This window comes from Coloeus monedula, assembly GCF_965178545.1.
Source record: "Coloeus monedula genome assembly, chromosome: 17".
In the NCBI taxonomy this organism is placed as follows: domain Eukaryota; kingdom Metazoa; phylum Chordata; class Aves; order Passeriformes; family Corvidae; genus Coloeus; species Coloeus monedula.
Window position 1 is genome coordinate 15,610,208 of NC_138797.1, and position 22,696 is coordinate 15,632,903.

Sequence of the window (22,696 nt, forward strand, 5' to 3'; positions counted from 1 at the left end):
TGGATTGGCCAGGGAGAAGAGGAGCCATGCAGGTGCTCCAAGGGCAGGGAACACTACAGAGCTGGAAATCTCTTGGAGCTGCAGCAGCCACCAAACACAGCCTGTCTCCAGTTAGCTGTTCAACAGGGGTTTAGGAAGAGCTTGGGAGGATTCCGTGCCCTTTGAAGAATAACCACCACCTGCTTTTATTGGTCATCACAAATCTGCACCAAGACAGGCAGTGAACAAACCCAACTCACATCTACATGCAGTCAGGGGAACACCAAAGCTCTAAAATTGAGCACCGGCCCAGAAAGCCAGAGAGGGATGGAATGTGGCTGCTCGTTCAGCCCTAGCTCCCAAAGAACATCTCAAGGTGAAACTGAGCATCGCCTCCCCTTTCCCACTCCCTCCAGAGCCCAGGTCTCAGGGGGCAGCGAGTGCTTTACCTGTCTGTGCTCAGGGGCGCAGCTGATCGGGCTCTGCCATCCGGAACCGCCTCCTCCACGCTGCTCACTGAGCGCCTGATCTCCTCCTCCACTGCCTGGTGCTTGGGGAAGAGCTCCGGGTGCTCGTGCATCCTCCCGTTGTGCATCTCTGAGGTTCTCTTTGGGGGCCTGGGAGGTGGGGGGGTGTGTTCAGGGGGTGGCTCCAGGTCTTCATTGGAGAGCTCTTTCCACTGCTCCTTCAGGGAAGAACAAGCCCTGTTAAGCTTTTCTCTTATGTAAGCTGCTCTAACTTTAAACTTTACCATGGCAGAATCTTTATACTCCACATTTTAATTAATTCTTAAAGTGGCTCTTCATTTTAATTGAAAAAAAGGCAAGAAAAACACAAGAACTCCAAGCCCAAGCTACATCCACTACACAAAACATATTGGCCATAAAAGCAAGAAATTCCCATCTGCTTCTAAAAAACCTAAGCAGCACAAAATAAGATCTATTTTGCTAGAGTTCTGCTTACCATAAAAAAACCCCCTGATTAATTTAATCATGACACTTAAACTTCAGGCATCTTAGAAAACTTGTACTGTCTGAAATGCCAGGGGAGGCTGATGCAGCAGCTCCACCCCAGTCACTGTGCTGGAAAGCACAGGAGGCACCTGCTACATCACAGGTACTTTTGGAAATAAATAAAATACAACACTTTAGGTTGTGACAGATTGTAAAGCACTGTACCTAAAAGCCACATAACATAAACATGTACTGAAGCTGAAGCAAGCACCACATTTGAAGCTTCTTTCCATCCTGTTCTTTCCACCCACTTGCTGCAGTTCCCTGGGAGCTGCCAGGAGCACTCACTTGCACTGAAGCATCTCCCATGATGAATTTTGCCCCTTCAATAACAGCTAAGTAGGAGAACCGGAGCTGATCTGCAGTCTGGATGAGCCCCATCCTGTACTTCCTCATTTCCAGGAGAACCTGCTTAACGTCCACAGAAGAAGGATCTTTCCGTTTGTCCATCTGCAGATAAAAATGTGAAACACGTTTTCTGCTCTGATGAGGTTCACTACAATGACTCACTTTGTGGTAAGGCCTTTACACCACCCTCCACATTACAGAACGAATGAACTCACATACAATTGGTATCAGCAGCTCTTTACTGGGTCTCCAAAAACACACAGGGGAAAACACTGGGCCTCAAAAATGCTGCTTTCCCTGAAGGCAAAGCCTGTCTTTGTGAATCACTCTGAAAACTGGAGACTTTTCTTCCCCAAACTCAAAATGGCCACTTAGGAACGAGACCTGCCTTCAATACATGCCCAAAACAGCAGAGTAAAACAACAGGAAATCACAGGGAACCCCTCCAGCCCCTGCTCCAGCTCCTTTAAGGCTGCACCAAAGCTCCCCTGAAGGTGCCTGTGCAGGAGAGGTGGCCCTGCAGGTGGCCCTTACCAGCAGCAGACAGGTGTCCACCAGGCAGAAGGTGCCCGACCTCCCGATGCCAGCGCTGCAGTGCACCACGACCGGGCCGTGCCCGGGGCTCAGCGAGCCCGACTCCCGCACCTTGAACAGGAAATTCAGGAACGAGGCCGGCGACTCTGGGACCCCAAAGTCGGGCCAGGTGGTGTAGTGAAAGTGCAGAATCTCCCGAGTTTCCTGGGTCTGCAAAAACAGCGTTTGGGAACAGTTTTAGTTTGGATACACCAGTCAGAAGGACTGACTTGAATTCCAAAGGACAAAGTTTCAGGGAGTCTCAGGGAGTTTTTATAGCTGCACGGCCAAGAAACTAATTACAAGTAATTGTCTCTTGTTGTGAAGGTCTCCATTGGGACCAAAGGGAATTGGGTACGTAAATTTACTTATCTACAATTTAGTTATTTCAGTGCAGTTCAGAAGCCTGTGTCACTCTGGGTGTGGCTGAGACATGAAACCGCCTGGAGTGTCCCCAGGTACGTCTCAGAAATATCCAAGTTTCATTTCCATGACATCTCATGCAGAATCATCAAATCTAGACCAATTCATGACCACCAATTTCAAGCCCTTGTTGGTGTGGAGATGAACTTCACCCCAAGGAGAACAAGGGCTGGGACTGGATGAGATCCTGTACTCACGGTCAGGTTTTCCAATTCCAGCTGTCGTACTGTGTAGTAGGATTTTATATCTTCAGATATCAATGTTAATTTCAAGTTTGTATCTTCAAAAAACATTTCTTTCTCCTCCTTCCGTGGCCAGTACTGTGCACACTTTATCTAAAACCAAGCAGGAGACACATAAATATCATTACCTCCTTCTGACTGAATTGCCATTTTCTTATTAAGGTCTTCCAGAGAGATGAGTTCTGCAAAGACTGCTGCATGCCAGGACCTTAATGAGCCAATCTATCTGTGTACACTGAGAACAACTCCAGACCCCCTGGTTAGCAGCAGAGACTTCCATTTATGTGGAGTCATGTTGTGTTTGTGCCCTGTTTTAGCCAAATTAATGCAAAATTAAGACCCACAATTACAAACCGAGTGATTTTCTGCCTGCACCAGGTATTCAATTCAGTTTACCAGGTATTCAATTCCAGGCATAATTTCTTAGACAAAACTTACAGTCATCCCATCCCATTCTTTGGGTTGGTTTTACTTGGGTTTTTCATTACAGAAAACCATAAATGTGATGAACACATAGCAAGAACTGGGTGAGTACTTACAGATCCCTTTTCCATCACTCTGTTCAACATGACAACACCACGGCTTTTCTGTTCCCAAACCATCTCCCAAAAGTGACCACAAGTATTTGGCAAAGGTCCCTGCAGAGACAGAATCCCCAGAAATAAGCATTATTTTTTGTAAATGTCAGTGCACTCTTCCCCACTAACAGTCTCTGCACAAGGCAATAGATTTAAACAACTAACAAGCAACTTCTCATTTAAAACTGTAAAAAAATGCAGTGAGACAGCTGTTAAGTTTCATGTTATGAATTTACCCATGAAAGCATGGTTAATCTTCTCCACCCATACATAAGAGGAAGAGAGACACAGTCTCGTTTGTGAGAACGGACCTGGGAGTGAAAAATGCTGCATTTTCTCAGGAAAGGTATACAAAGGTCATGGGGAAATAAACCCCCCTCAATAAAAGCAGAAATAACATCTGTGTCCAGCTACCCTGCAATACCTCATCCTTATTTATGATACTTGAAAATTACTTGACTAAATGATAAACATCCAAAAGACTGAAATGATGCCCAATCAGTAACAAATTACATGGTTTTCCAGAATCTTCAAGGATGTGCTCTGGGACTGAATGAAATGGTAACTCCTTTTAAAGACCTCTGTCTATTCCCAAAGTACATTTCCTTGTAACTTCCTATTTCTGCTATGTTCCTCTGCTATTCTCTACTCAAAGCTATTGCTCTGAAGTTTGGGTTTGCCGTCCATCCACTCCTGTGCTCAAACAGAGCAGCAGGTCTTCAGAAAGAACAACTAGATTTAAATAAAGCCATTCAAACCCAGTAAACTCTGGCTCAGGACAGGTAACCAGTACCAGTCAGCTGCACACGTGACTATTCCACAACCCTGCTGTGATCAACCCTCCTGCCCTGAGTAAGGGGAGTAAGAGCTGTGTTCAAAGGACCACTTTCACATTGCACACTGCACTGCCCATTTCTTCCTGAGAAGATTTATCTTTATTCTTTAGAAACGGGAAGGAAGAGCTGTCACTTGAAAATATTAATCCCAGTCTACCTTTATCTAAAGTGTGGGAGGAAGGGGTAAAAACAAGGCCAAGATTAGTCTCCAGGGCTTCAGGACAAACAAGAACCCTGGCACAGTTGCTGGCTCTCAGAATAAGACAACAGGGTATCTGGGTACTTTTAAATTTGTTATACAGATAGGAGCGGAATTGACAGATTCAGGGAAAAGCAGTGACTTTCATACACACACAGACATTTATATGCACTTAAGTAACTTTACAATAAAAAAAACCCAAACAGAAAACCCATGAAAAACAACTCCAGCCACCATAAGATTTTTATTATCCACTGCCAGCAATTACCTGGGTAAGGATGTAGCTCCTTTGGGCCTCTTCCATTTTTATCAAACTAGCATTGATATAGTCATTGTCACCTTGGTTTAGCTTAATTCGACTGTGATCAACTGCAGCATAATTAGAAAACACTGGTTAATGTATATGCAACACAGCACAATCCAGGCACATCCTCATCAGATGTGAGGGTCAGAAAGCTGAGCTGTCCTGACGAATAAAAAGAGCTCAATCCCAGACAGGGCAGGGCTCACTGGGGCTGGGGACTCTGGAGTACAGCACAGGTACTGCAAGAACAGCAGAGCAGTGAGCACAGCTCACACTTCACCTTCCAAGAACACATTGCAAGAGTGAAGCATTTGCATCTGAAATAATCCCCACTGCAATTTGCAAACCAGATCACACTGACCTATTTATACAGTTATCAAGTTGGTGGTTTTAAATAAATCTAATTACACAACTGCTTATCTTTTGCAGCTTAAACATTCAAATCCAGCTTGTTCAAGGTTGTTAAAGGTTTGTCTAAACATATATTGGGCAAATAGGACAGACACCTTTCATTTTTATAGACATTTAGCTACTGTTCCCAACCCAACCGCCCTTTAATGTACAGAAAAAAATGATCAAAATTCAATAAATACAACAAATGCAAATTCTTTGCTCTTTTGTTAGTCACTTGCTCGACTTGGGACTAAAACCAAACCACCAACTAAAAAAACTCCATACATAGAAGGGTTCCCACATTTTTCAAGAAAGCAAACAGACTGGAAGCAGGATTATCTACAGGCAAGAAGGAATTTGTTATTCACAATCTCAAATATTAGAACTGCTTACTAAAGCAAACTGTGTGCAACATTACTGCTCTGCTCAACTGCCCCAAAGGCTTCAGTAACTTTTAAGCACCAAGGCAGAAGTTCTCTGCCACAGAGCAGCACTCTGGCCTGGGCCAGCGCCCGCTGAGTGCAGGAGTGCTGCACCCCCAGGGGACACATGGCCCAGGACTGGCACCATCCTGTGCAGAGAGGGCTGCTCAGAGACCCCCTGGCAGCTCCCTGCAGTGCCAGACACATTAAATATCATTTCTGACCGTGTGACTGCAGCCCTGTCCCTGCTGCAGCCCAAAGCCCTGGATGCCAGGCGTGGGCAGCGACTGTCCGTGGCCCTGGGATCACAGGAGGAGAGCCAGGCTGCACCAGCACAGTGAGCTGGGCTCGTACAGGACCCGTGCTCAGACATGCATTCCCCCAGCCCAGGGGACACAGCCATTTCAAAATCCCAGCTCTGGCCTAGGAGCATCACCTTTGCTCTTTCTCTGTTCCAATGAGCTTATGAGCTTAGCTTTATCTCTGGCAGCCAGAGCTCTGTGCCAGACTGCTCCCCAGCTCCCAGAAGGGGCACTGCTGCCACCTGTGCTGCCTGGCAGGATGCTCTGCTAGCTGAGAACACTGCACAGAAACCACCCCTGCGATTTTAGAAATGCTACTTCAGCCACCTTTCTTCCCTAGCAGAACTCAAAGGTAAGGCAAGTTAGTTTCTTCAGATTTCTGCCCACTAATACAGACTCTACTGTATGCTGCTCTAGTATAATCCTATGGATATAAAAGCATCCTGTGACATCAATCTCACAAATAAATAAATATATTAACAAAGAGAATTGTCTTGGATGCTTATCCACCTGACAGAATCTTGTCCTTACAAAGAACATTTAGCTGTTAGAAGTCATTAGAGGTCAACAGTCCTACAAACAATGGAAAAGAAAGTGTACTTACAGGGGCTGACATCTCTGTACCTATTTCTATTTTTGTTTCTGGGATGTTTGGCCACTTTACACGGAAAATCACTGGCTTCATGCCTGATGTCCTGAAACAAAAAAAACCCAAAACTGTTAGGTATGAATACATCTAATTTCATCCCATTAGCTATTTTAAGACAAATACCCATTTGACTTCACATCTTCATGTGAGAGAATTCTGGATAGAAAGCACTTTGGGCGTCAAATTAAGAATTGAGTTTAAATTTATCAGAATACAACACTAACATTACTTATTAAAATATCATTAGTTTGCATAATAAAGTAGCAGAACATTCATCAGCCATTATGCCTTTCAGCTCGTGAAGGAGCAGGGTCTCTGCCCCAAAGCACTTCCATATAAACTGCTTTAAGCCTTTGTTTGCAGCATCAGTGAAAATATCAACCCTGCTTCTGACTCAGCAGCAGTGAAAACATTCATTGTGATAGAAAAAACTTGTCTACCCTGCTTGGCATCACACACACACAGAGGTGATTTGTCTAAGATCATTTTCATCATTATCTTGAGTTATCAGCAAGGTGTCACAAAGCTGCAATGGTAGAAGTCAGCTGTACCCAATTCACATGCTCAGCTAAAATACATGCAGCATCTCAAACGTATCACTAGGGTTCTCTCAGCTGGGTTCTTTTCAGATGCATCTAATAGCTCAGCTATGTGAGATAATTTCAGAAGTTAAAATAAAAAGAATCCTGCTGTCCTTGGACATTGTCCCCATTTGTTGAAACAGAACTTCACATTGTAAATAGAAACTGTGTAAGCACAATTCTGCATATAAAGAATCATGTACAGTGCTTAAGATTTTTTCAAGTGGGCCATGGACTGCAGCACATTACCTGTTTATCTCTTCTGCTGCATTATTCAGGTATGTACCAATTTACACTGAATGTAACACATCACGAGAAGAGTTCAGATTTACATAAACCTGCCCAAAATTAGCACAGTATTCCAAACCAGCTCCTCACTGAAATAAGGCCTGACATCAGCTGCCAGCTTTTTATAAGTGAACACATGGCTGCCAGTATTTCTGCTTATGAAGAATGCAGTCTGGAGAATATGATCTGGACTGCCACAGTCTAATATCTCAAACATGAGGCAGCTAAAATGGGTGTTTTCAGAAATTTGTCTCTGACACTAGGTTGGTGACTTTGTACTTTACAGGGATTTATTCTTCTGTACTGACTGTACAGGATTAACAAAAGAAAAAAACCAGGGCATTATGAAAAATGGTTTTCTAGATCACTAACCACATTTCCCAAATGTGTGTTAAAGTCCCTAACACCCAAAACCAACTCCCCCCCCAAAGATTCATATCATAAAAACATCAAAATGCAAACCAAACCAAGATCCCTAAGGAATTTTTCTGTAAATACCAGGCTAACTTAGTAGCAGCACTAATACACAGTTTTGTTTCACAGCATTAACAAATTTGAAAAAAACTGTCCCCTCTTTTAAAAAGAAATTGATCAAGTGCTTCTTTACAGAAAAGGAATTATACAAAGGCATTCTAATACAAAAATATTACACTTAAGCATCCACATGTATGTGCACACACAAACTACTGCCAGTCTCCAGGAGTTCCACAGATTCAAACACCAACATCAGTACTTCAGGAATTGAAAGTGGCAATTTATTTTGCAGGGAATAGAGAGCTGGCTATTACCTCACCAGCAAAGACCAGGTTTTTTTCAAGCTGCCATGGTGCCTAAAGGTACTTGGAGAATAATGGAGTTCTAAGAGATGCTGAACTCCCACAGGCACAGAGAAAATGGAAAGAAAGAAGCCACTTGTGTGCCTTCAGCAGACTATTTAAAAACAGCAATGTATTTCTGGAGCATTTTTCAACAAACAGGAAAAAACACGGCGTGGGGGTGGGATGGTAACAAAAGAGGGATGGAGATACCGCAACAGGCAAGCTGCTGCCTTGTATGAAAACCCAGCCAGCACCCAGCACTTCACTGCTGAGTGTGATGAACATGGTGAAAGAGAAAATCCTGGAGAGCAGGCATGCCTGGACATCAGATGGGGCATTCTGTCCTCAGCAACGTGGGAGAAAAGTGGTTTGGAGTTTTGGTTGGTTTTTTTTTTTTTTTTTTTTATATATAGAAGTTGCTATAACATCCAAAGTGACTGAAGAAACTGTATTATCCAAGGTCTCTTCCAGGATGTGAAGTTGACCTCAGTGGAAACGCAATTGCCTTCAACAGAGAAAATGACTGGAGAGAAACAACCCAGTGCCAGGTTACCCACAGCAGCTGTGTGGCCACGTCCTGGGCCTTGTCAAACACTTCTGGTTCCCGTTACTGCTGGAGTCACATAATTACTGACTCAACTGCTGTTAGGGTAGGTTCACAACATCCCCATAACAGTACCACAAGGTCTCCATGCTGGGGAAATCAGACTCATTCACAGCACGGGATACTGTGCTCTGAGGCACTTGAAGCCAGTGATGTCACGAGAACTGAAGGCAGTGGATGAAGGCAGGGATTTATGAAGTTACAAAACACCTTCTTGAATCACACTCAGTCACACTGCAGAGATCCTGCCTGTGAAAAAGGAAGCTCGACATTTCATTTAAAAGGTCGTGCAATATAAAACTTTGAAAGAGGAAGGGCTAGAACTGAAGTCAGTTTTCCAAAGCAAATGCTTTGGGTTTGGAGCATGAGTCACTTCATGCCACTCATCTCCTGGTTTTAAGCCCTGTCCCCCAAATACTTCGAGGGTGGAAAGAGGAAGTCTGCTGAAGCCCTGTTCTTCAAATGGGAAGTTCCTGTAGCTCTGAGCACAACAGCACACCGGGCTACACTTTCCCCATCTTGTTCAGACACCAGCAGGAGATTCAGAAAGAGAAGATGCATCCCAAAATGTTCAAGTAAATACTAGGTAAGACCATAGGAAGAGGCTGCCATGCCATCAGCCATTCAAGCACACTGTGTAGATTTGTGTATCAGTATTTAGAACAGAAACTGAAGGTGCAGTCTCAGTGTCTTCAGCTTCGCCAGACAGACTCCCGGGAAGCCTTGCAGCAGGGCTCAATTTGATCACGCTGTTTAATTGCACCATAAACTCTGGAGCAGCTCAGACTCAGAGATAACGATTTACTGTCATTTTAACAGTTCTGCTCCTACGGGAAGCAGCAAATGCCAGGATCGTATCAGGGGCTACAGAATTGCTCCTAATCCATCTACTGAGGCACTCACACTAAGGAGAGCAATTCACAAAAATTATATAAAGACTTATACAAAAAAGTAATCTTAGCTTAAAAACCAGGTTTCCTCTTAAAGCTGGCACTGAAAAAAATGATAACACATGACACTGCTGGAAAAGATGGAAGAGTAAAAAAGTTACAATAAAGTCAAGTGGAAGGTGCTCTTTTCCCAAGATGTCACTACGGGCTGATTTCAGAATGGAAATACTCCTGCAATTCAATGAGGTTGCAAAGACCTGTAGAGAAGAGCACAAGAAAACCAGCAAGTACCAAGGGATCCACAATAAACACCTACTTTACACAAATGGGAAAAGGTCTTCGGATTCAGCATGGGAGGAACAAACTGAGGGCCTGAACTCCCCGACAAAAGAACCTCATAAAGATATAAAGCACACAACTGCTCATGTAACCCACTTTGACAAGGAAGATTTCATTTCTTATCCTACATTAAGCTTTACATCAGGATATTTGGGCAAGAACAAGAAATGAGGATGTAACTTGTAGGTAAGAGGAAGGTCATTAAAAATCATACAAATGAACAGATGGTTGCATCACACAATATAAATCTTAACAAGCAGCTGCAGAATTTTAGCCAGCTAAGTGAAATAAATGTAGATTTTAATATCCTTTGAGAACATTTTATCTAGTCTCCCAGTTCTGCTTTCAACTAAGAGATGGCACTATTGATTTGTTTATTAATCTCCCTCAAAAAAAAAGAAACCAGTTGCCTGCTATGTCAAGCTTCTTCCTGAGGTCAAGCAGCACAGAGAGGAACAGACAGGCTTGTTTAAAGTTCAACACCACTATTACATGAGGTCAATATAAATAAGTAAATAAGAAATGACACACTTGCAACATGGTTTTCCTAGAAAGCCCCCTGCTAATTCAGCACCGCCCGGGCACTCTGAACAGGCTGTGGCACAGCGGCGTAAGAGGGTTTGTGACACCAGTCAGCTGCTGGGAGCACAGAAATAACCCCCCAGGAGAATGTAAACTGGGCATGATTGCCATATTAAATCATAGAAACACGTGGCAAAGTGGGCTCATTTTTCCCAGGCCCATGTTTATCACAGCTAGCAGGTATTATAGTTTGTCTCTCACCACTGCCTAGTTCCAACATGCCTCACTGCAGAGACTTCTGAAAGCAAACCCCGCAGGCCTTTATTGCACCCACTTCATCAGGGAGATAACCGAACACTGCAAATGCTCAGTTTAACACCTGCACCTGAATGGCTGTCAGGGCTTGGCTGTATACTTCCAGAAGGGAGAAAGACACAGACTTGTATCACTTCCAAACTTTACCAGGGTATTTATTTTGCATCTTCCCAGAAGGAGGGCACTGCTGTCACTGAACCACAGCACTACTGCACAGTTCAGCTGCTCAGATTCCCATATTGCTTCAGTGTCATCTGCAATGGGTAAAAACTGATTTTTCAGTTCTGGTTCTTTTGAATGTTGCAGCAGAGCCAGGGAAATCAAAGAGCCAAACTTTAGTACCAGGTTAAAGAATTACATGAGACTTCTCAAATTTCAGTAAGTTCAAAATACAGTTTGTCCTTGAAATTTATGACCCATAACAGAAGAAGTTCAGAGCTGCTGGCAGGAGCACTCTACTTCTGCTGTTTTGTAGCCATGTACTCACTGCCAAAACAGGAAACAACTGAATGGAGCGTCAGTGTAAGAAAACAACTCAAGTTCCCTTCTTCACATCCATCTCTATTTTTCCTCCCAGATACTCAATCTGCTCCAGAAGTGCACCTTGGACATTATTGGAAGGATAGAGACGTTTGAGAATGTGAAATGGCTTTTTCTTGACAGCTGCTGTGCAAAAGCAAAGCTTTGCTATCTGTATCATCAAATAAAGTCAGCGCCAGGAAATAAACCACACTCTCATTAAAGTGTCAAGAGGTTCTAACTCAGTTGCTCTTCTCTAAGAAAAATAACCACTGAGATGAGATCCAGATCTTGATTTGCCCAAACATTAGGGGTCTCTACACAAAGACTTTTGGCTTAACCTCATCTCAAATAGACTGGTGCATCCCACAGACCAGATACCCACATAACTCCTAAAGGAATTAAGTCTGTGTAGCAAATCCAGACCTTAATTTGTTTGCAGTATGGGTTTTGTGTGAGTTTAAAAATGTATCATTGCTGGCCTGTAGGATATTCCAGGCTTCACAGACTGACAACTGTGGTTATAAACAGTCCTGCTTTCTTAGTTACCTAATATTTTCATTCTGACATCTCACAAGCCATCTAAGAGCATTATAGCTTTTACAGAGCTACCACCACCAAAAAACCACAAACAAAATCCAAGGCCTTGCAGGCTTCAGAGAGGAGAAAAAGACATGAACCCTGCAAATGCTAGAATGTAAGGCAGGGATGAGAAACACTTCTCACACCTTTCCATGTGCTGCATAACTGAGGTATTTTCTAGAATTTAGACAAGCTGCAAATAGTATGTTTCAAATTGGAAACAAAAGGACAAGAGATGCCCCCCACTGCAGATAGTTTACAGTTTCTCAAGGGGATCCCTGGCTTCCTGAAATAGGAACCATGGAATAATTTACCCTGGAATTTTTACCTATACTCACTCAGAGTGCTCTACTCTCTTTCAGAGACACTGTGCTGATAACCTCAGCTAATCTTAACAAAGAAGCAAGACTGTACTATCTCTCCCAAATCTTGCATAATCCATTATCACCATTCCCCCAAATCTTCCATAATCCATTACCACCATTTAATCTTAAGATAAATGAACTAATTTGATTAATAAGTAAATAAGATAATAAAATGTAAATCTTGCTTCCTCACCAGACAACACATTCAAAATTTTACCAGCTAAAAGTTGAACAGATCTTTACAGATTCTTTTTCCTTTTGTCCCATTTTTGATGCCAGTGTATGCATCTGCTCCAAGACTCTTAGCTCAAACACATCCTGCTCTTCTATTCACTTGGGCATGCTGGCACACTGCCCAGTGATAGAACACAAATTTACAGAATATCTGGCATTACCTGCAGGTAAGGAGGAATCTGAAAGGCCACTGCAGAACTAGGTATTGTACCAGCAGAGAAGGACATCATATTCTGCTGCCTGAAGAGATTCCAGGCAGTTGTTTAGTGCTGGATCTACTGTCACAGTTTAAGGCCCCCTAAATCAGTTGGGAAGACACTCATCTAATGAACTGTGCCAGCACCGCTGCAATGAGCAGGAGCACGCAAACGCAGAACAAGCTCTTGGGGCTCCATGAGTAATATCACAAGTGAGTTTGAGAGCAACCAGCCCTGAGTATTTGAGTTTGACTCTTCCTACTAAGCCTCGAAGTTTTTTAAAAGAGCCTTCACTTTAAATTAAGAGGGGCATTTCACATGTGCTGAGCAACAACCGAAACTTGTCTGTGGTGTTTGTGTCCTTTCACCTTTTCCTGGAAAGTGTGTTGACTAAAAGCCAAACAAACAGCACAGCACTTTAGCTGCTAAACAGACAAACACTGCAGTCATTTCACTCAGGACAAATATTTTAAAGAAACAAAGTAAGATTGCAAATGTTCGATATATTTTTCACAAAAGAAATGCCAACATTCATGCAGTCGTCACATCAGCAGTTTAAACTCACACAGTTGCAGAACTACCACAGCATTATTTTTAATCCTTTTGGAGATTACATGAGTTAAACACATCTAGGTTACAAACTGGTATCTTAAAAATACTGGTCACAATAACAGACAACTAGACAAGTCCAGTATTCCCCATCTACAGTGATATCTGCTGATCTGTGATGTGCAGAATTTGCTAAAATACCAGAAATGTCAAAGAAAAAATGCAATTCTCAAGGGATCTTAATTTTGTCAAGATCATTTTCAACATAAGGTACCGTATGTGAGAGAGCTAACTGCCTGGCACACACCATGACTAGATGGCACAGAGAAAACCGAATCCAGCCTGAGAACAGCATTTCAGTGAAGCCCTGCTCCAGGGTGGCCAGAGGCAGCTCCACCACGAGGTGCATTCCCACAACACGGTCCATACAAGCTCCAGCCACTTTCCTGTTATGAAACGATCCATGAAAGCATAACACGAAGCAGAGCTCCCAACCAAAGGGTGATTCCCCAGACATTCCAGCTGGTATGATACACTATCATGTTCCCTCCCCAGGGACAGCTGGAGGGCAGGGGCTGCCAGCACAGAGTTCGAGCCCAGTGCTGAACCGGAGGCCTCTTCTGGGAAAGGAGCTGAAGGAAAATGACAAGTGTTTCTAAAGCACTCCCAAACACCAGCCACACATACCTGGGAACATCACCTCACCAACTCATTAGCTTTCCCTTCTGTCCCTAATTGAAACTAATTAGGGAGCAGCCATGAAGCACCAGGGAGTTTAGTCAGGAGTAAGGCCATGACTCCTCCAGGGACAGGTACAGGACAAAATACACAAGACCTGAGCAGCACCTGCAGTGCGGCTAAAACTTCCAGCTACTACAAAGTCATAATCTCTCCTAAATCCATCATCTTGCTTATCCAGTAGAGATAAATTATTTGTCAAGCTTTGGGACATTTTATAGTTCTAATCCTCAAGGCAATCCTAAGAAGTCAAAAAAGAAAAGGTTTTTTAAATGGTGTCCTAGTGGTGAGGTTGGGGTTTTTTTCAGTTTGGTTTTATACCCATACATTTAGCACCAGGACAATTCCCTGGAAGGCATGTGATTCCGTGAATAAGATCACAAGGATTTTTAACCCTGGATTTAGCAAACAGGAGGATGCTTCTCAGCCTGATCTGCAGCACTGCTTCTGTCACAGAGAGTTGAGGAGGTTCCAACAGAAGAAAACAGACACCTCTCCTCAAGGTGCCATTGACTACATTACAGGGGTTACCAGTAATGAAGACCAAAGAAGTTTGAAAGAGACCAAAGAAGTTTATTTCCTTGAAAACAGGAAATAATCTGACCTCAGAAATTCTGGTGGGTGCTCAAAACAAAATTACAAGCTAGATGGAATGAGAGATGTCTACACATAGACAGTGTGAGAGCAAAAAACTTCATCAATGTCAGAGAGGCCTTACAGAACCACATGTGCCTGAAAACACAAAATCTGAGTTGTCAAAGAGCTCCACACTTCCCATATTTACTTATCAAGCTCCTTACAAATTCAACAACTTGACTTGGCACCTCACAACACCTCCCAGAACCACAGGCAATGCAGTGAGTAATAGGAGAAGCAGGAGACTTTGTACACTCCAAGACTTATCATCAATTCCTTTTTGTTATGCTGTTAACACGACATCAGCATTTGCTGCAACGGGTAAAAGATGGGCTGGTTGTGAAAACATGCACACACATAATCCTTTGCTCATCAGAGACTTAGAGCTACAAAAACATACTTCTAGGGTTTACAAAGCAAAATACCATACATTTTTTCACATCACTGCTATTGTCCTTTGAATACCCTGATGTCAAGTTTGTTGTTGTCCTTACATTCCAAAATAAACATCTCTGTCTTCTTGGACTGCAAAAACATTAAAGGGTTTCAATGAGAACGAGACCTTATTCTAGAGCAGGGATTTTGATCTACTCTCTCTTCCGAATAGCCACTTGTGTCCTCCCTGAGCAGTGGTGCCAACGCCCCAAGAAGTCCCCAGTAAGGACAGGCAGAAGACACCTCTTGGTTGCTGTAAGGGATGCTACTTGTGTCCTCCACGTGGATTAGTTCCCAGCTGGGATGCTCCAACTCCTTAGTTTCTAACTTAGGAGTCAATGTTTCTCACTGCCATTTCAGGAATCCAGCCCTTCACTGTAACCAACAGCTGTTCTCCTTTCAGAAGGGAGGCCGCTCCTCTGGGCAAGTTTTTTAGGCTCTTGTAGGAATACTTTTGTCTTCCCTGGTTCCTGGAGGCAAGGGAAGAAAGCTTTAGATGAGCTCCTCTACCCCATCATGAGCACTGTGGAAAAAAGAAGTGGCCCCAGAAGGGAGCAGTTCAGAGCCAGGGGAGCAAGGGGAGCCAGGCCTGGGAACCCTGCATTCCTCTTGCACTTTCGGTGAGAAACTCCTAAATAAAAAAGCACTTCTAGATTAATTCTCAATGGTGTATTTTCCATAATGACACAAAGCCAGGAACAAAAAGATTCTTACCTAGGAATCAGAACTTCTGGAGTTTGCCTCATTTTTGTTTTCTTGATTTGAGTTGGTTTGAAAGTCTCTTACCATCATGAAAACAGGATTTTGTGAAAACAGAATAAATTTGCAAACCTCATTTTCTACCCCCAACACTGACTAAAACTAAACTCAGATCTTATCTAATACAATTTATAGGCTAGAGTAAGCAAGCTATTGGTGTTCACAGAAGCAAATACGAATTACAATGGTTTTTCTTTAATACTTATCTGGAGCTAAATGAGTTATATATGCATTTAGAAAGTACAGCCAGTTAAAGCAGTTTTAGACACCAGCTTGCCATATGCTGTGTTAAAATTAGACTGATTTTTTTTAAAAGAGCAACACATTTATGTATGAAGTAGGTCTATTCAGTACACAGGGATTTTTGAGGAATCCTTTTTCTCATCCAGTAATCTCTGCAGAAAGTTCCAAACAAAGCTTAGTAGAAAAAAGAAGCTAGTTCAGAATGTGATTTGGAAGCTATCTTCACAGTATCTCACAGAACTGTGAACACTGTTCCATTTAAAAAGTAATGGACTGCTTGCACTAAAAATGCTTATTGTCAGGGTGATAAAGACACAACAATGTAATTTTTAGAAGTAATAACATGGGTACCATTGAAAACTAGAGACCTTGTAAGCTGACTAAAAATAGTAATTTGAATTCCTGGCTTAGTCAGCTTGGCCAGAAACAGCTGTGTTCACTGTTACCTCTAATTAGTTTGCATATTATAAGAGCCCCGAAGATTTTTTCCCTCTACAAAACCTACTGAATTAGCCTTCACAGCACAATGCTGTTACTGCACCAAATGCAACAGAATATCCAGACTTTAGAGACTTCCCACTATTCTTTCTGAAATGTTTCATTTATAAAGGCAAATATTCTCATCTGATAAGGTAAAGGCCATCTCCCTTCTATCTGAAGATTCAGAAGAGTCTGCCTTGAAAGGTAAAGACAAGGTCCAGTTCCCAGCTGTTTAAGATAAGAAAGGTCTCAGTTCTAACACAAGTAAATTGTTCATTACTTTGAAACATTGAGCAACCACAGTCAGAAATTAAAGCAAATTTCTCTTCCCTCATGGCTAAGGGGTGTCCTTCTGCAGAAATTATTTCATTCACACTGGGTACTCCAATGTGAATCTAAAAGCTAACTTGAACTTTCTAATGTATATGCACATGTTAATGAAACAGTCACACCATGACTACAGTGGGGCACATGTTCAGACCGTGTCAGTGTTATGTTTCCATTTAGAATACAATGGGACAAGCAACAGCCATATTTCCAACTTCCTACTAATTCCATCAAAATTCTCCAAGTTATAAGGTTGTATGTAGAGGAAGTACTAAAACACACGAGAAAGGAAGTGGAGGAATTGTTATATAGGAAATTGTGAACTCCGCTTTACCTATTAAAAATACACCATCATCTACATCTTATTTAGTGGCAAACTTAATTTCCTTGAAGATGTTTGTACTGTGTGTTGCTTTACTGGCTTTCTTGAGATGCAGCTTTTTAGTCAGATGTATGAAGAGGAAAACTGAATTTATTTAGTACCAAGGAACCCCATGCATTCAAAATGATGACCCATATGTTACACAGGTACCAGCTCCATAATGTCAGTGGGTCTCCCTCCTGCGTTCTGTTTGTTTCCTACAATTAAGGGTATAAGACCAAATTCCAGCAAGTTCTAATCTATGGCAGAAGAATGTTTCGCCATGTTGGCCATTAGTAAGTAGACAGGCAATGGAACTACAGGTTCATTCTGCCAAAGCATGCTCATTACACTATTGCTAAAAGCTTTTTATCATTTCTAACCTAACAAGATTCCAAGAGTTTAAAGAGAATGTACAATTAACAGGATTGCACAATGCAAGTTCATGTCTCTGCATGCAGGGAAAGGTCAAACTTGAGCTTTGCTCCTACAGCAGAACCAGCAACCAGTCCTGCTTTCAGTAGTTTTGTTTCTAAGCTTACTGCCCAAATCCCTCTTTGGGAACTTGAAGTAGCTGTAACAGCTTAACTACCATTCCCACAAAGAAGTTTTAAGTATCTTTTCTTAAGAAGGACTTTTGGACTGAAATTGAAGAAACTTGCTGGATTACAAATTTGCATGAACAGCTTGTTTCAGTTGGGATCTGTTTAACGTGGCGGTTGCTGTTATAATCACAGATGCCCACTTCAGTGTACTTAGAATATTCAAATTTGGAAAGGAAAATTGTAGTGGTGATTAAAAGCATACTGAATTCACTGAATGGTGCAACCTACAGGTTGCCAAGCTACTGCAATGCACACAAAAACCTGCTGAGAACAAACAGTGCTGCTGAAAACAGATGTTAGATAAAGCAGAATTAGGATACTCCTGGTTTTTCACATGACTGTCTAACTGGTGTTTAGGAAAGCAATCTAACTAAGCTAGGTTAATATTAAACCTTACAGCATTCTGAACCTGAGCTGCTCAGCTCCCAGTTCACGGCCCAAACACAAGTTTTGGGGTAAATCAAACCCTGCTGCCATTTCCCCAACCCACACGTGTTCCCTGCCTGTGTGACTGGCGTGTCCTGCAAGGGCTGCACAGGCACGTTGGCAGTGATGGGGACAGGACAGACTGTCCAGCCTCCACATGGCTCTGGGGCAGGATGCCTGGACACCTCTGTTCTGCACCAAAGTTTAAAGAAGAAGTTGCACATAAAAGCAAAATGTTTATGCAACTACTTCCAGAGTAGTAAACTGCTCTAAGGGTAAGAGAGAAAAAGCCAATATGCTTTTGGAAAGAGAAACTTAACCCTGAAATACTTAGAGCAGAGATGTAGATGTGTAAGAAAATCCACCGATGGCCAACAAGCCTGGGAACTGGTGTAGAGACAGCCCCTCCCTTAACCCCAAACCAGACAGACCTTACATGCTAAAATACGAATACATTTTAAGTTCTCCAAGTTAAAAAGCAATGCTTCAAGACATTGACAGAACCAATCCTGTGTTATTAGAGGATGTTTTAACTGTCACTACAAGGACAGAGAGCTTTCACGTCCAGCTGTACAGGACATCTTCTCATCTGAAAGCAACTGAGAGTTTATAAAAACAAATGTCAGCGTTAAGCAGGGACATCACATAATCAAGGGAAGTGCTCACAGACATCCTAATGCAGGACAGATTAGCACTCTGCACTCCAGCACATAAAAAAGACTGCAAAACTTGACAAGCCAGGCCTTCAAAGGACTGGTGAATGCTCCCCATGCTAATGGAACAGACTGCTGAGCGAGAGTCAGTTGCGTGGAGCAGATGAGATAAACAGTATTGCCACTTCAAAAATCTACTCATCCTGCTGGCTTAAAATAATTAATTCTGAGAACTAAACCAACTGATTTAGCAAAGCCAAGCAACCCTAACAACTTCTACCTCTTGTAGTGGCAGTATCCTCTCTGGAAACACATGACTCCTATTACTTCCAGAACTCCTTGCCAGCCCAGACAGTGCTGCACTGAACCCACCACACCCCAGGCTCCACCAGACTCTTGCTCATCATGTTCCACTTCCTGCCAGTTATCAGTTGTGACTAAACATGCTTTATCACTCAATGTCTACCTCAAATCCTCATTTGCAGCTGTAGAACAGATCTGGAACACCTACAGAAAAAAGAATACTAAAAAATGCAGTAAATATCTTTAAATAAACCCTTCACACCTATCACATCCCTTTCCATTCCCCACCCCCCAAAAGACAGCTACAGCAAAGGCTTCTGAGCACCGATCCACAAATAAAGGTTACCAACTATCAGAATCATACACAAGTGCCTCCTCTAACACCAATGCTGCTGAGGGCAAAGCATTTTTAGATTATTCTTCTGTAAGTATTTCAAGACACAATTTTGCCTGTAGAGAGACAGTTTTATATGCAGAACACATTGTTAGCAAAGACTTTGGTACAAGAAAACCCAAAGATGTAGATGTTACTACATGAAAGCAATAAATGTTTGAGTGCCTGCTCCTAACTGGGTAGCAATTAACTACTCTTAAAAGATAATAAGCATGTAACAGTTTTACCACCCCAAATTTCATGTGGTAGAGAACTCAGCAGGCAGAGCAGCACACAAGGAATTTCCTGCTGTCAGCCAGTCACAGAGAGTATCCTGTACACTGGATTGTGTGGGTGACCAAGTAAAGTCTTGTCTGTCAGGCTTGGCTCCCAGTGGAGGCTCCTGATGGTCAGCTTTACACAAATTATAAACATGAAATCAATGACAAATAAGACATAAGTCAGTAGTTTCCATGAAACCTTTCTGCTCCATGACAGGCTCTAAAAAGACTGGTAAGATTAGACCTCTCCACTAATGCTCTCATGTGGGCTAATAAATCCAGGAACCTAGCAGCTGTAAAGATTTTACATATTTTCAACCTCCTGTTCCGATCTTTTGCCTCTACTGAACATCAGACAAGTCTGATGGACACAGGACAAAGAAGCTCCAGAAGTGGGGGCCCCCTTGAAAACAGCCCTGTTCCTGAGCCCTTCTCCAGAGAAGGGCTGAGCACTGTGGGCTTTGTACCTGCAGCTGCCCAAAGTCACCACCTGCTCTGCCCTGCTGCTCCAAACAGAGCCAAGCTGCCACATGCTCTCCTGGTTTATCTCTTAGGAGGTGTGCCAGTTATCAGGGATTGCTGGAGAACAGAAGGCAACTGTTATGCATGGGGAAATCATTAATGAGCCAGCAGCAGGTAATGGTGCTCAAGGCAAACACCACCGTCCCAGTGCCCACACCAACCCCCAGCCCCGCGTCTTTACTGCCCTACCAATTCCACCCCAGCTCACACGAGGATGTGCAGGGATCAAAGGAAGGGGTTTGCTGGTTCCAGACACACACTGTCCTTCACACATGTCCTACAGGAGCTTTGAGAGACAGCATGAGGGCAGATCTGCTCTGGTCATGAAACACTTGAGGCCAATTCTGAGAAGGTTTCAATATTGGGAATGAAAACAAAGTCCAGACTGAAACACAATTCTTGTTCATGACATCTCACAGACACCGTGAAGTTCTAGATAGCAACTGCAATTTACTGTGAAAATTCTCCATTGCCAGAAGTTTAAGAAAGAAGTGACAATGTTGATTTTCAATTTAATTAAACTCTTAAGGAAGAAAACAAAAACATATTCCAGAGTTGGGCAGCTGTCCATCCCCCCTCCTTTACTGGGTAAAATTCCCCATTTCTCTTCCACTTCTGGAAATATTCAGAAATTTTGTCAAATGTGTCAATATGTATTTTAGCTGTTTAATAAGCTATGTAGTATTTTTCCAGTTCTTGCTCCAGTGACCCACCCTTTCCTCCTTTCCAAAAGAAGTTCCTCTTACTAAAACCTCTTGCTTGTGTCAAGAGTTGTGTTTTTCCTGTAGCCCCCAACTTTAGTCACTGATGGCTGTGCAAATGTTAAGGAAGGAGATACAATTCCACACAAGTATGGCAGAAGTTTAGTCCTACTTCAAGCAGCTGCAATGACTGTACAGAAGACAGTGGAAAAAACAGGTCCCACACAGTAAAATGGAATCGAGATCTTCTGAACTAGCATGGGTTATTTTTCCTGTTAGAAAAAGGAAGTATACTCTTCCTTAGTCAAAGATGCATTTTTAAAATAGATTTCACATTTTACTTCCTGCCATCACATTAAAAGGTCACGCTGTTTATGTTACTGTAACCTGTTACTGTGGGATCAGGAATGGTATAAACAAGCAATTCTCATTGAACTGTGCACAAGGGAAGAAGGTTATGAGAACATTCCTCTTTTATGTGCAGAACTCTTGTTCCATATAAAGAATCTGAGAAACAGAGTGTCTTTTGTAGGATGGCTCTCAGCATCGAGTACTTGATGAATCAAGTACTTGACAGAAGCAGCATAAAATTCTGGGAAGTTCAGATACGAGAAAAAGCACCTGACAGATCACAAATATAATAGCTACTTTAAGTTCAGAATAGTACTATGTAGTAGCATTTTGAACTGGCAATTATTTTAGCACATGAAGTACAGAGAGCTTTCAGCCCAGAGGGGAGGGTTTCCTCTGCCTGCAGCGAGGTCTGCCCAGCTCCACACTCACCCCTGTACTCCACAGAGGTTTTTCTGTAATTGCATAGACTGGCAGAACGTAAAACCTGCTGTATTGTTGCTTTCTTTTCTATTTCTACTGATGTAGAAACTGTTTTAACCTTCTAAGGAGAAGAAAAAGACTGCACCGAACAATGCAAATCTGATTAAATGATCATCATCATCATTAGTGAAACAGGTAAATCTTCATCACTGATCTCTTCAACCTCAGTGCTGAAGGTGACTTTTGACCCCTTAAACAACATGTTCCCAAAGCACCCACAACAACCAAGAGCTGAGACAACTGTGGAGCTCCTTAAAGGCCTGGATCCTCACAGGAGGAAACAAGATATTCCATATACCAGTCAAGCTTTAGTTCCTAACAATGGAAACAGGTCTTTAACATAGGTACCAGTACCCTATTTAGGCAGATCACACATGCCATTAATGTTGGACACAGCAGAAAGGGTCTCTTCATTTCTTCCGTCAAAGATATGCCCAACTAGGAGGTGGGACTGCCCAAATATTTTTTCATTCCAGAGGTTAACAAATCAGCAGCTAAATAAGGTACATGTTCAGCATCAGTGGCACCAAAAGAATTCTGCCTAAAACAATAATGTAACTTATCACACAAGCAAGGACAGGTAAGACACAGGAGGAGGGTATCCTCCAAAACCAAAAATCACTGGAAAAAAATACACAGAATACATACAATTTGGGAGGAATCACATCTGACTTGGTGTTGATGATAAATGTTTTGAACTGAAAAATGTAAAGATTCTAACTGCAACAGTTAAACCACAGATCTCTGAAGTAAGCTGGATTGATGTTACTTTCACAAGCAGCTGCCCTTTACCAATTTGTTACTCCACTATATACAAATGCAAACCCCAGTCATTTATTGAAACAATGTGTTTATCAGTCCATATTCTAGGATAAAGTATCGTCCAAGATGAAAGCACATGGAAAGTGTACAGAATTAAAAACAAGAAAAAATAGAATTAAAAACATTTCTAAAA

General features: G+C 42.4%; 1 protein-coding gene across 1 annotated transcript in view; it reads right to left on the bottom strand.

Moving 5' to 3' along the window:
- Nucleotides 1-22,696, bottom strand: part of PTPN1 (protein tyrosine phosphatase non-receptor type 1) — a 30,179-nt gene that overhangs the window by 1,836 nt on the left and 5,647 nt on the right. The window contains exons 2-8 of the mRNA XM_082293005.1: nucleotides 6,217-6,307; nucleotides 4,460-4,560; nucleotides 3,118-3,216; nucleotides 2,534-2,671; nucleotides 1,875-2,084; nucleotides 1,281-1,442; nucleotides 429-664 (exon numbers count right to left, since the gene is read on the bottom strand). Of these exons, the coding sequence (XP_082149131.1) occupies nucleotides 429-664; nucleotides 1,281-1,442; nucleotides 1,875-2,084; nucleotides 2,534-2,671; nucleotides 3,118-3,216; nucleotides 4,460-4,560; nucleotides 6,217-6,307 (1,037 nt within the window). The remainder of the gene's footprint in view (nucleotides 1-428; nucleotides 665-1,280; nucleotides 1,443-1,874; nucleotides 2,085-2,533; nucleotides 2,672-3,117; nucleotides 3,217-4,459; nucleotides 4,561-6,216; nucleotides 6,308-22,696) is intronic.